The 13614-nt window shown below is 30.9% G+C and overlaps 1 protein-coding gene across 4 annotated transcripts; it reads right to left on the reverse strand.

Annotated features, from left to right (window-relative positions):
• Positions 1-620: 620 nt before the first annotated feature.
• LOC111633199 (constitutive coactivator of peroxisome proliferator-activated receptor gamma-like) lies at positions 621-3369 on the reverse strand. Of its 4 annotated transcripts, XM_023377737.1 has the most exons (6): positions 3043-3369; positions 2664-2796; positions 1578-2559; positions 1261-1517; positions 983-1186; positions 622-917 (listed from the first exon to the last, which is right to left on the reverse strand). In XM_023377737.1, exons 3-6 carry the CDS (start codon positions 2356-2358, stop codon positions 849-851), a joined length of 1311 nt encoding a protein of 436 aa, XP_023233505.1. In that variant the 5' UTR covers positions 2359-2559; positions 2664-2796; positions 3043-3369; the 3' UTR covers positions 622-848. The 4 variants fall into 4 exon arrangements, with proteins under 4 accessions (XP_023233503.1, XP_023233505.1, XP_023233501.1 ...); XM_023377735.1 differs by having other exon boundaries at positions 621-917; positions 1001-1186; positions 1578-2796; XM_023377733.1 differs by having other exon boundaries at positions 1578-2796.
• Positions 3370-13614: the final 10245 nt, after the last annotated feature.

Below are 13614 nucleotides of genomic sequence, written 5' to 3' on the forward strand. Positions count from 1 at the left end.
CATGATTGTCAATATTATTGTTCTCAGAATACGGTATGCAACAGTTAAATCTCGAATATGCATGTCACTTTCATATTTCTCAACAATCTTTTTTTTCAGTTCCATTGTGATTCTAGTCAATTTTTTAGTTTTCTGTTGCTTTTCATTTGCCTTTTTGCAATTCATCATGAATAAAACTAATTAAATTTTACTTACAAATTAAAATCAGAAGAAATTTAACAAAGTTATAAACCGTGGCACCGCGAACGTTTAGTCTGGCCTACTACAACGATAGTGCTACTTGTTCATAGATGGCGCGTATAATTGAATTAAATTAAGTCGTATACCGAACAAAAGTCGTATACCGAGCAAAATTTGTTTTGTCCAAACAGGACGTATTCCGAATTGAACGTATTCTAAAACAGACGTATACCGAGGTACCACTGTATTCTAGTTAAAGTATGTGGAATTCGAACAACAAGACAAAAAGACAATACTTTAGATCAGTGCGCGATAAACAATTACAATTCCTATTGTTCTTATGAATATAGTTAGTGTTAATAGATGACTATTTTTAAATGAAAATTTTTCGAAATATTTTAAAACATTTATTTTAAAATTTAATTTCATCACTAACGATACATATAAATTACAGTTTCTGTACAATTCTGCATTATGATATTATAACAGATGTAAAATTCCAAACAAATAAACTAAAAACAAGATTTTTTAAAAATTTAACATTATATACTATAAAGAAAAAACGAATTTCAATCGGTCAGATAATAAATTTAAAAATTTGACACTAAATCCGACGAAATAATTCTTCGTTTCAAACATGGAATTAAATTTAGATAATGCTCAGATCATTATATACGAAGTTTGACGTTGTTTATACATAACAAACGGACATACTCATATAATGATATATCAATATTCTGGAAATAAAAAACAATATAAAAATAAAAAGTTTAGTTTATTTAAAAAATACAAGTTTACTTACGTTCAATCCACAAATTACATTCGTTGTTATCCCCTGTATTAGTTCGTTATATACATTTATAAAAACAGTGATGTCAAAACACTTCCAATGCATCACGTGTTCCAACGAAAATGGAAATCCACACACAGCTAACACGTTCATCAAATTGTACATCCCTCTCTCGTATAATCTGCTCAAGTGGATATGTCTCGGGTTCAACACCACCTAAAATTTGTAATTTTATATATTATAAATATATTATAAAGTTTGATTTAAGTAAATACTTCTACATCACCTACATTATCTTTATAAGAATCGCAGTTATTTGAAACAAGGATAGCCTGTAGAATTAATGCATTTAATTCGCATATATTCAGCACCACACCGTTTCTAATCATGTAATTTACAAGACAACAGAAACTAAGTAGAGTCGGTTCCACTTGTCTAAGAGTTTCAATTGTGATATTTGTTCCCAAACAATACGCAAACAATTTCCATCGAATGGGTACCATATACTCTTCGTCCGATAATAGATGTTCCAAAGGTGGAATATAATCTAAATGAGATAATAAAAATTACAATAATGCACACAATACAGGAACTAAATAGAACTTACCATTGTATTTCATATAAAAACTTGATATTAAACTAGTCCTACACATGTTTACTGTATTGTAGATCCATACCTCCATTATATAAACATTTCCTCCTCTGAAAAGAACACGATACATTTTTCTTCTCATTGTCCTATACAAGGAAACGGAAAATGGTAACGACGGGTCTGCAAAGTCTCCTAAATATAGGTTTTCAATGTATTTTTGATTCTTTAACAGAAAATAGATTTTAGGAGGCATTTCACACAGAGTCCATTTCTGCTCGATGTAAGTTAACAATTTATTGTGGGAGAGTTCATCAACATCAGTGTCTGACGTACCGTACATTTTGACTTTCTTCCGTAGCAGGTTTTCACTTATTCCGGTGATTTCTGATATAGAAGACATGTCCTGTTCATTTCCATTCCACTTGTTTTCTTTGATGACATTTATGGTATTTTCAAGTTGTAATACGTTGTCGTTTTCTAAATTTGCCAATGTAATGCCACGTTGTTCTCTCTGAAGACAGCTTAAGAGTTTTAATTGAGAGCGATTTAAACTTATCTTCGTGAAGAATTCATTTGGGTCATACATTTCTGTAATCGTTGAATTAAATTGTAGATCTGTGAAACGAAAGATGGGTTTTGTATCATATATTAAATATTCTGCATTCGTCGTGAGAATTCCTAAACAAGCATCGTCATCTCTTGCTATTGTGGCTAATTTTGAAAAGAAATTTTCTCTTACAATCAACACGTGACATTGACATTCATATTTTAAAATGTAGCTGAAAATGGAATACATTTTGCCGAGTGTGTTGTCAGCATAATATTGTAGAATGAATTTAAAATTATCTCTAAACCACCGCAAAATATTCCAGGCTATTTTATTGTCGTTAATGATGCGCTTATTCTGTCTAATTTCTTTAAAACCTTGTAATGCTCCTTTAAAATAAAATTGTGGTTCGATATTTATAATTCGAAGATTATTTACAAAACTTTTCACCTGTGCAATAAAAATGTGGTGATTGCACGTATAAGATAAATGCGTATTAAAGTATTCCATCTTATGAATACCAGAAAAATCAACTATTAACGTGGATTGTTTACCAGTTAGCAATTCGTTTTCCATAGCCAATTCTGGTAAAGATGCATTTTTGCATAGTCCATGCTTTTGCATATAACTAAAATATACGGAGAGTTTCATTTTCTCAAAAGTTATACCTTTAGACAGTCAATCAATCTGTAAAAAAATAGACTATACGTCAACTAAACTTATTACAGTGGTTTTAACTGAAAAATTTGCACTTTTAATGCCTGATTAATTTTGTATTTCAACTCTCTTTCATTTGGTCTAAGTATTAAATATTATATATAACGAATTGCCAGTAAAAATTAAGTAAAATTTACTAAATACATCAAGCGAAGTCTCTTAATACTTAATGTTCATGACACTACTTTCTGGAAGAAAATGTAAATGAGGACTGACCTGGATTTGAAAAATTAAACGATAATCGGATTAATTATCCCTTTGTATCAAATTTCTTGAGTTAATTCGAAAGTTTCCTTAAAATTGTATCGTATAATTCACAGTGAAACTATGTTTTTTTGTATTAACGAGTCATGTACATTTCTTTTCATAATAAACACGAAACTTTATGAAAATTTCTGACCCGCACGTGATCTGTAAATGTTCTTCGTACGAATGCCTACACTTATTTAAATTAAACTCGATTATTATCGTTATTAAAGTTTTATTATAAGTAAAATGTAAAGGAATAAGTTATTTTATACAGAAATTTGTGGATAATTTGAATAATTTTTCAAACAATACAATTAAACAATAAATTTAATTTATATCGAAACAATATTTTTATTTAGTAATAAAAACATTTATTTCATAAAAATATTAAATAATTCATTAAAAAAATCAATAACATATAATAGAATGGAATAGATATAATACCGTGTAAACCAGTCTAAAGCGGTACTTGTATTACACAGAAATCTACATAAACAGAAAACTTCGAATCGGTGATTTTATATTTTAAATACTACAATAAGAGAATACCCGTCCAATACGAAAACGGGAGACTTTTTGAGTGTGAAGAACGTAACTTAACCCGAATAAAGCGGAAAAACAAACGTCTTTGCTAGTTTGTGTGTTTAGTTATGTCAAAACAACACAGGCAATTTACCTAGGGGTATGCCTTTAGGGACATTTTTAAAGGGTAACTGGCCCTTATTCAGGCGTTACTGATGTGGAGGAAACGCGGAAATCTCCACGTGGCCATCCCGTCCTGGAGAGGCGCGAATCCACGATTGCACTTCCGGTGTTCAGGGAACTGAACCGCTTGGCCATCGTTGGGTCCTCTTGCTAATGAAATGATATAAAAGAAAAACCAATGAATACTGTCTTAAAATACCAACCTGCATTAAAATCTTGTACAGGAGTGAACTCGACTTTTTATTTAATATTTTCATATACTTGTCCATGTCTGAGATATATTTTACTTCACCCAATCCATGTATAAAACATGGAGAGGATGTGACAGAATAACCTGACGGTTTTTAAATCGATTGAATGAAATCGTAATGATTTGGTTAGACATTTAAACCAAACACGCTGCTTAACCAAGATATTGCTAAATGGCTTTAATATAAGTAGCTGAAAAATGGTGATTTTTACTTTCCAGCTGTTATATAACAGAGATACTGTACTAGACAATATGATAATATATTTTTAGCAAAAAACCCTTGACAGCTCTGACTAAGGCAGGTTTCAGACGAACCACTCGGTCACTTGTACCAGTGACTTAGGCTCGTCCCTCAAAAGTTGTCCGCATGAAAAACTCTTAAATGGCTGTGTGAAAACATAGCTTCGAAATATAAGGTATTCAATGGGGAGATGAATGGACACAATCGAGTTGCTAGGTGTCGTCCATTCAACTGACCGCTGTATGCTATTAGCCTTTAATTAGCGAATTAATTAACTAATAATTATTTAATTGTTAATAAAGCCATTAGATTAATTAGCCCTTTATAAAAACGATACGTGCCAAAACGGAAAGATCTGACTAGTACCTTCGCTTTCCGTTTTATGCAGATTTTACCGTATTAAAATCTTAAACAACAATATTTACCTACGAAATCAGTGTTTTCGCTATATAATTTATTTGTTACTTTTAATTAATGTATAACCGCTTTGGCATATGAATTTAAGTAGGGATTTTCAGTTATCTTCCATCTGAGAAAACAAATATGTATTCATATTCTTTTATATTTCAATTTATAGTAATATATTATTTACTAGCAGATGATCCTGGCGTTGCTCGAGCAAAAAATAACAACAGAAATGTTTAAGATTATTAAATTAATTCGTACTTCTAATCTTATATTATATTTTAGTATTTGATTTAAATTTACAAAGGTTATCTTACGTAAGAGTTTATCACACCAAGTAATCAAGCTATTGCATTTTAAAAATTCTTTAAATTCATATTCTGTGCTCGCCGATAACATTATATTATGTAATTTTTTTATTCGAATGCCGCCATACCGCTGGTCCGATAGAAAAATAGGACTGTTACAGAAGGGGATTAAAATAATTCGACCAAAGTAGTTGTTGACCTCCTCCCAGAAGAGAGGATGGTCAATGACTACTAATTAATACTATTAATATTTGAAAAGTGATCCGTTATAGACAGGTTGTAATGGTCCCACATGTGATAAAATTTTCTAACCTTAACGTCCGAAAGACTTCATATAAGATTTCTTTAAATAAAAAATTGTAAAATGTTTAGAACAATCCCATTTATGTGTTAATAAAGTGGTTAAATTTTGGCAACAGATTGTATTATATACGTGGGAAGTACCGGTATGTTCTCGTAAATGTTACGTTTATAAAAGAAATTACTGGGCTGCAATTTGAAAAAAATATAAACCTATAAATTTCGACTCTTGTCCACTGTCTGACTGACTGTCCTTCCTCAATCTCTAGAAAGGGTTTAGATAGATTAAAGTCGAGACAAGAAGTGGAAAGCATAGGGCAGCGTGGCTGGTTAACATTACTTTTGTTCCATTGTTTCGGTTTTGGAACGAAAGTAATGTTACGTCGATTCAAAATTTTCCCTTCAATAGAGTTATTTAGATGACCGACGACTCTACTGTTAATACGAAAAGTATGATGTATAGAGGCACGACCACTACTAAAAGAATTGAAAACATTGTGACAAAAGATGTAGTCCGGTATAGTGAAGATGTTACAATAAATATTCACTCGTTAAAACTTATTTGGTTTATTTGGTTATGGCAAAGCGATACGTTAGTGATCTGCCAAGGCAAGGAGAGACATTCCTGAAAGAGTTTTATGTGATGATGACCCCGATTTAAGTGTTACTAACGTGAAGAAAACCCAGAACACTCCACCATTGACCATGCTCGAACCCACGACCAACTACCGGTGTTCGGTGGTTTTACCATTCGGTTACTGGAGGGCACTTATTGGGCTTCTATTGGAAAAAATGTAGACCTATAAATTTTCAGTGGCTCCAGCGTTTCCAAAACTAGATGGAAACGCCACCTAGAAAGAATCTTTATTACTTAAAACTAATAACTTATAACTTAAACCAAGGAAAAGAACAGGAGGACTGAAAACCAAAATAATGCAAAGCAGTATAACTCGAAAATGAGGTGGCCTAGAAATACGAAACTAACAGGAACAAAGCACCTACTAAGGGAACGAATTACAAAGGAAAAACGTAACTACAAAAAACGATAACCACAAAAATGCCAAAATACTAACACCGAAAGAGATATGAAAACAACTTGGCAGCTGAAACTGGCTTAATAAGGCCTAACTATGGACTTACAACCGAAAAGGTTAAAGAAAAACTCAGTAAAACCAGAAAAACCCGAAATACTGTACTTCGAATACGAGTTGACTGAGAAATAAATTATATATAATTTTCGGTATCGAACCATNAAAAAAAATTATTCACCACATATAAAAGTGTAACTTATTTATTCGTCAATGTTTAATTATTCATGAAAATATGTTGCAGTGCTCGAGATGTCAACATTTTCTAACAACTAGTTTACTAAAAATAATTACTTTGTCAGGAACTTTTATTAATAAAGAGTATCTTTTAAAGTGACACATTATAAACCCTTACTTACATCCAGATGTTAAAGTAAATGCTGAGTGAAGTGTTAATGAAGTTGAGGGTACGTCCTGAATGTTAACCAAGTTACTCTCAGAAATTATAAATTCATTACGTGCATAAAGTCGATCAAGAAGACCTTTCTTCTTTTCTAACTGATGAAAACCTGATAGATTAATGCTCATAATAACAGCTGAAACAATTCTGGGTGCTGCACGTCCCCGGTTAACATCCAGCACCCTAAGTAAAACATTCCAATCTATTCAACTGCAGGAAATTTTGAATTGGATAGTGAAATCATTTTATATGCCTGTTTCTCTAGACGGGATTTGTCATATTCTCTCAGCATTTATGCTGTTCTTTCTTAATTAAACAGAGCTTGCAAGTAACTTCTGCATCGAACCCCTCATTTTCGTTGCTTTCTTCGCAGATATCTTGAACATAGTCATGACACTCTAAACACTAATGAGTTCCTGAGGTTTCATTTCACAAAGAACAAAGATTTTTCTTAAATTTTCAGCTTATTCTAAAATAATATTTTTTTTTGTCGATTCTTGTATGATTTCCTTATCATCTTTCTTTTCCAATATATCTGTGACTTCTTCAACTTCTTTATTTTGTGCTTTCTCTACTTCGTTTAACTGTTTATCATCTATATTGTACTGGTTTTGTTGATCATCATTTTTAGAGGTACAAATCGCTGTGCGTCGTATCATCCTCTATGTTGGTCGCATCGCCAACGTTGAAAACGCATTATGGCTTATTTTAATCACCACAACGCGTAGTGGTCAAATAACATAAAAGCTACGACACGAATTTCGTTTTGTAGTCTTTTTGGAATTAGTCACAAAGCCTTTGCCTGTATTTTCGCTCATTGAGCGTTTTCGTTCGTTGAGCCTAACAGATTTATTGATATAAGTTGTGATGATAAATGATGGTCGCTTTCTATGTCACGGCAGTTTCAATTTCGCGTAGTTCGAACAAAAGTTTGTCACAGAAACTTTTGAAAATACAATAGATGCATTCTATGCAAGTGAATCAATCGCCACTATCAAACAAAAGATAAGAAAAATTAGATGTTCTTTCTACCTAAGTATTTCTTTCGATACGCAAGATTTTATGTCGAAGATTTAGAAGAATATGGATAAAATACAATTAAAAACAATGTTAACGAATAGTGCTCATTTTTGAATACCTGTGGAGTTTGCATGTATTGTGAATATATTGTTCAAATCTATTGTTTATGTTTTGGTGGTTTTATTCTGTTGTTAGAAGGTGGCATTTCTACTCGCTTAACCTCTAATCGGTGTTCTCAATTGTAAATCATTGTATGAAAAAATAAATAGAACGTAAACAAAATTTACAAACTCTAGCATTAAGTAGGTGAAAATAACCAAATAATTTATATAGAGAAAATATACAATTTCTAAATAAAAATCATTTTCACTGCTAAACTGTGTTAAGAGTGTCTGATTTTAACAAGAAATATTTTCTGTAAATTCTAATTTATGTCGGTTGAAACAAATTGCGTATCATCTTATCAGTTTCCTTGTAAATTTAAACCGAAGCAGGAAAATTATTAGAGTAAAAGATTTCTGTTTGAAAGCAAGTACTTTTCAAAGTACTTGCTTTCAAACACTTTTTGAAAAGTACAGCAAGTACTTTTCAAAAAGTGTCTATCGCACCGAATAATCTGTCGCATGTAAACATCAATATTACTAACCATAGAGTTTAATGCCGCAATAGTCGTAATTCAGAATGGTGAAACTTATTTTTAATAATGTATAGTTACGAAATATTCTCTCGCATTTTTGCAAAATTGCGTATTAAAAACAAACTTTTTAAACTCAGTACGCCTAAACGTTTATTATACAGTAGAGCGTCGTTTATCCGAAAGTCGGTTATCCGAAAGAATTGCAGTCAACCTAAAGTATAATTTTTATTTGTTTTTATATTTTTCAATGTATTTATTTCGTTTGTAAAACATGAAGAAATCATTTTTAACGATACAATAGCCACGATTATTATTTTAAAACGTTTACGTTAGGCTTAACATCGACGAAAATTCAACGCGAAGCGACACGCAACGGAAAAAATTTCAACACAGGATAGGTTAATATATTTTTTCGCACACAATCGGTTATCCGAAAAATAAGTTATCCGAACAACCACAGTCCCCAATTGATTCGAATAAACGACGCTCTACTGTATTTATAAAATTCAAAGATTTGCATCAGTAAAATTACCTTCAGAAGAATTTCTTTATGCACGCAGAAGAACCCTCCAATCGACAGACACAAAGATACTTTTCCGAATCTTTTCATGAAATTCAATATCTAAAGAAAAATTAATAGTTAATATTAATTATGTCTAATTTATAATTTAAAAAATAAAAATAAAATAGTGTACTTTTAGCTTTTCTTGAAGTCCCAGATTGCAAATTCCAAATTTCCGAATGTCTTGAAATCCATTCTGCATCTAAAGAATTAAAATTATTTTAATTAATAAGATTAAGCAACTAAAACACACATTAAATGCAGGAATACCGTGAATGCGACGCAACATAGCGAACAACCCATTATAATGCAGATGAATGAATAAATAATCATCAACATGAAAACCCAAAATCTAATAAGCTGATGTATATCAAGATACAGGTACACGTAATACAAATAGCTTGTTCCCCAAATTACTCCAAAATAAACAATAACCAAAGCCAACTCAAATTTTGTATTCAGTTGATTCATATACATCCACAATTCTTGTTGACGCATCATCAAATTTTGTAATTTTATTTTCAAATTTCTGTCGTTCCTTCTTGTTATAGAAAGTTTACAAAAGAGTTCTTCATACTCTTTATAAGGGACAAATATTATAAAAGCACCTAACAGCAAACCGTGTGCAATTCCTCCAATAATTAAACTGGTAACAAGTCCAATCTCAACAGTACAAATGAGAGGTTCCAGTGGAAACAATTGCCTATTTTTTAAAGCAGGATAATAAGCAAACAGATTCGCAATTTGATAAATTATTGTTATAAATAATGCAATAAACGAAACTAAAAGAGAGACATTTCGCAATAAGGCATTATTTTCGATTATCATTTTTTCATAAAAGTATCTGTTTTTTAGTTTCGTAATCACGTTGATCTTGTTGCGACTGGTAAAGGTCACAGCTATTGAATAGATCATAGCTATTAGTAAAAAAGAAATTTTTATTGTTTTTGCATCACTGTTGAATACATCGTAAAATGCAACACACAATGCACGTTCACCTAAACCTGGTAACGATTGCCATAAGATAAGAAGAGTGTATTGCCATAATAAAAACTGAACAATATGGACGTAGAATTTCTTTAATTTCTGGTTTTTAAATACGCAAAATGGCTGTTCGCAGAAGCAATTTTGAAATAGTTCTACACCATAGATAAGCGCTGTTGTGATACAGGGAGTTAGGAAACAACTCATGCAAATTTCTTTTTTCATATTCCAATCCTGTTTACTATATTTTTATTATCTATGAAAACAGAAGTTAAACGAAGCTAATTCGGATTGCCTGTGCTTTTAACTTCAAACGGAGTTTTTTAAATTTTATTTTATGTTTTTAAAATAATAATCTTACGAGTGAGTTTACCTAACTAATTGAACTGACTTGTGAGTTTGTCTAACATACATAAATCATTTTTATTCATTTTGTATTAATTAAAACAAGATTGCTCGTTAGGTAAGTCGACTTATAAATTATTCTTTTAATCTTATTAATTAAGAAAAGATTGGTTCTGAATAAAATTAAAACTAGTCTTTCGCATTCGTTATATATTAGTAACGAATGTAAAGCCGCGCAGTTGCTTCATACTTTAACAGAATTTAGTTAGTTTCGGTGGAACTGCGGAAAAGTTTATGTTAAACAGTTATAAAACAGTGTATCGTTACTAATATATAACGAATGCGAAAGACTAGTTTTAATTTTATTCAGAACCAATCTTTTCTTAATTAATAAGATTAAAAGAATAATTTATAAGTCGACTTACCTAACGAGCAATCTTGTTTTAATTAATACAAAATGAATAAAAATGATTTATGTATGTTAGACAAACTCACAAGTCAGTTCAATTAGTTAGGTAAACTCACTCGTAAGATTATTATTTTAAAAACATAAAATAAAATTTAAAAAACTCCGTTTGAAGTTAAAAGCACAGGCAATCCGAATTAGCTTCGTTTAACTTCTGTTTTCATAGATAATAAAAATATAGTAAACAGGATTGGGATATGAAAAAAGAAATTTGCATGAGTTGTTTCCTAACTCCCTGTATCACAACAGCGCTTATCTATGGTGTAGAACTATTTCAAAATTGTTTCTGCGAACAGCCATTTTGCGTATTTAAAAACCAGAAATTAAAGAAATTCTACGTCCATATTGTTCAGTTTTTATTATGGCAATACACTCTTCTTATCTTATGGCAATCGTTACCAGGTTTAGGTGAACGTGCATTGTGTGTTGCATTTTACGATGTATTCAAAAGTGATGCAAAAACAATAAAAATTTCTTTTTTACTAATAGCTATGATCTATTCAATAGCTGTGACCTTTACCAGTCGCAACAAGATCAACGTGATTACGAAACTAAAAAACAGATACTTTTATGAAAAAATGATAATCGAAAATAATGCCTTATTGCGAAATGTCTCTCTTTTAGTTTCGTTTATTGCATTATTTATAACAATAATTTATCAAATTGCGAATCTGTTTGCTTATTATCCTGCTTTAAAAAATAGGCAATTGTTTCCACTGGAACCTCTCATTTGTACTGTCGAGATTGGACTTGTTACCAGTTTAATTATTGGAGGAATTGCACACGGTTTGCTGTTAGGTGCTTTTATAATATTTGTCCCTTATAAAGAGTATGAAGAACTCTTTTGTAAACTTTCTACAACAAGAAGGAACGACAGAAATTTGAAAATAAAATTACAAAATTTGATGATGCGTCAACAAGAATTGTGGATGTATATGAATCAACTGAATACAAAATTTGAGTTGGCTTTGGTTATTGTTTATTTTGGAGTAATTTGGGGAACAAGCTATTTGTATTACGTGTACCTGTATCTTGATATACATCAGCTTATTAGAATTTGGGTTTTCATGTTGATGATTATTTATTCATTCATCTGCATTATAATGGGTTGTTCGCTATGTTGCGTCGCATTCACGGTATTTGTGCATTTAATGTGTGTTTTAGTTGCTTAATCTTATTAATTAAAATAATTTTAATTCTTTAGATGCAGAATGGATTTCAAGACATTCGGAAATTTGGAATTTGCAATCTGGGACTTCAAGAAAAGCTAAAAGTACACTATTTTATTTTTATTTTTTAAATTATAAATTAGACATAATTAATATTAACTATTAATTTTTCTTTAGATATTGAATTTCATGAAAAGATTCGGAAAAGTATCTTTGTGTCTGTCGATTGGAGGGTTCTTCTGCGTGCATAAAAAAATTCTTCTGAAGGTAATTTTACTGATGCAAATCTTTGAATTTTATAAATACAGTAGAGCGTCGTTTATTCGAATCAATTGGGGACTGTGGTTGTTCGGATAACTTATTTTTCGGATAACCGATTGTGTGCGAAAAAATATATTAACCTATCCTGTGTTGAAATTTTTTCCGTTGCGTGTCGCTTCGCGTTGAATTTTCGTCAATGTTAAGCCTAACGTAAACGTTTTAAAATAATAATCGTGGCTATTGTATCGTTAAAAATGATTTCTTCATGTTTTACAAACGAAATAAATACATTGAAAAATATAAAAACAAATAAAAATTATACTTTAGGTTGACTGCAATTCTTTCGGATAACCGACTTTCGGATAAACGACGCTCTACTGTATAATAAACGTTTAGGCGTACTGAGTTTAAAAAGTTTGTTTTTAATACGCAATTTTGCAAAAATGCGAGAGAATATTTCGTAACTATACATTATTAAAAATAAGTTTCACCATTCTGAATTACGACTATTGCGGCATTAAACTCTATGGTTAGTAATATTGATGTTTACATGCGACAGATTATTCGGTGCGATAGACACTTTTTGAAAAGTACTTGCTGTACTTTTCAAAAAGTGTTTGAAAGCAAGTACTTTGAAAAGTACTTGCTTTCAAACAGAAATCTTTTACTCTAATAATTTTCCTGCTTCGGTTTAAATTTACAAGGAAACTGATAAGATGATACGCAATTTGTTTCAACCGACATAAATTAGAATTTACAGAAAATATTTCTTGTTAAAATCAGACACTCTTAACACAGTTTAGCAGTGAAAATGATTTTTATTTAGAAATTGTATATTTTCTCTATATAAATTACTTGCTTATTTTCACCTACTTAATGCTAGAGTTTGTAAATTTCGTTTACATTCTATTTATTTTTTCATACTATGATTTACAATTGAGAACACCGATTACAGGTGATGCGAGTAGAAAAGCCACCTTCTAACAACCCTATAAAACCCCCAAAAAATAAACAATAGATTTGAACAATATATTCACAATACATGCAAACTCCACAGGTATTCAAAAATGAGCACTATTCGTTAACATTTTTTTTAATTGTATTTTATCCATATTCTTCAAAATCTTCGACGTGAAATCTTGCGTATCGAAAGAAATACTTAGGTAGAAAGAACATCTAATTATTCTTATCTTTTGTTTAATAGTGGCGATTGATTCACTTGCACAGAATGCATGTATTGTATTTTCAAAAGTTTCTGTGACAAACTTTTGTTCAAACTACGCGAAATTGAAAGTACCGTGACATAGAAAGCGACCATCATTTATCTTTATAACTTATATCAATGTTAGGCTCAACGAACGAAAACGCTCAATGAGCGAAAAAACAAGCACAACGCGT

This window comes from Centruroides sculpturatus, unplaced genomic scaffold, assembly GCF_000671375.1.
Source record: "Centruroides sculpturatus isolate CEXI.00-Female unplaced genomic scaffold, Cexi_2.0 scaffold127, whole genome shotgun sequence".
NCBI classification, from domain to species: Eukaryota; Metazoa; Arthropoda; class Arachnida; order Scorpiones; family Buthidae; genus Centruroides; species Centruroides sculpturatus.

Bases quoted from the DNA above. Each gene is read 5' to 3' on its own strand.
- LOC111633199 (XM_023377733.1), bottom strand. From the start codon at position 2,760: ATGAAACTCTCCGTATATTTTAGTTATATGCAAAAGCATGGACTATGC. The intron at 1,518-1,577 runs GTAAGTTCTATT...TATCTCATTTAG, and splicing joins TTTTTATATGAAATACAATG to ATTATATTCCACCTTTGGAA. The intron at 1,187-1,260 runs GTAGGTGATGTA...TACAAATTTTAG, and splicing joins GCGATTCTTATAAAGATAAT to GTGGTGTTGAACCCGAGACA.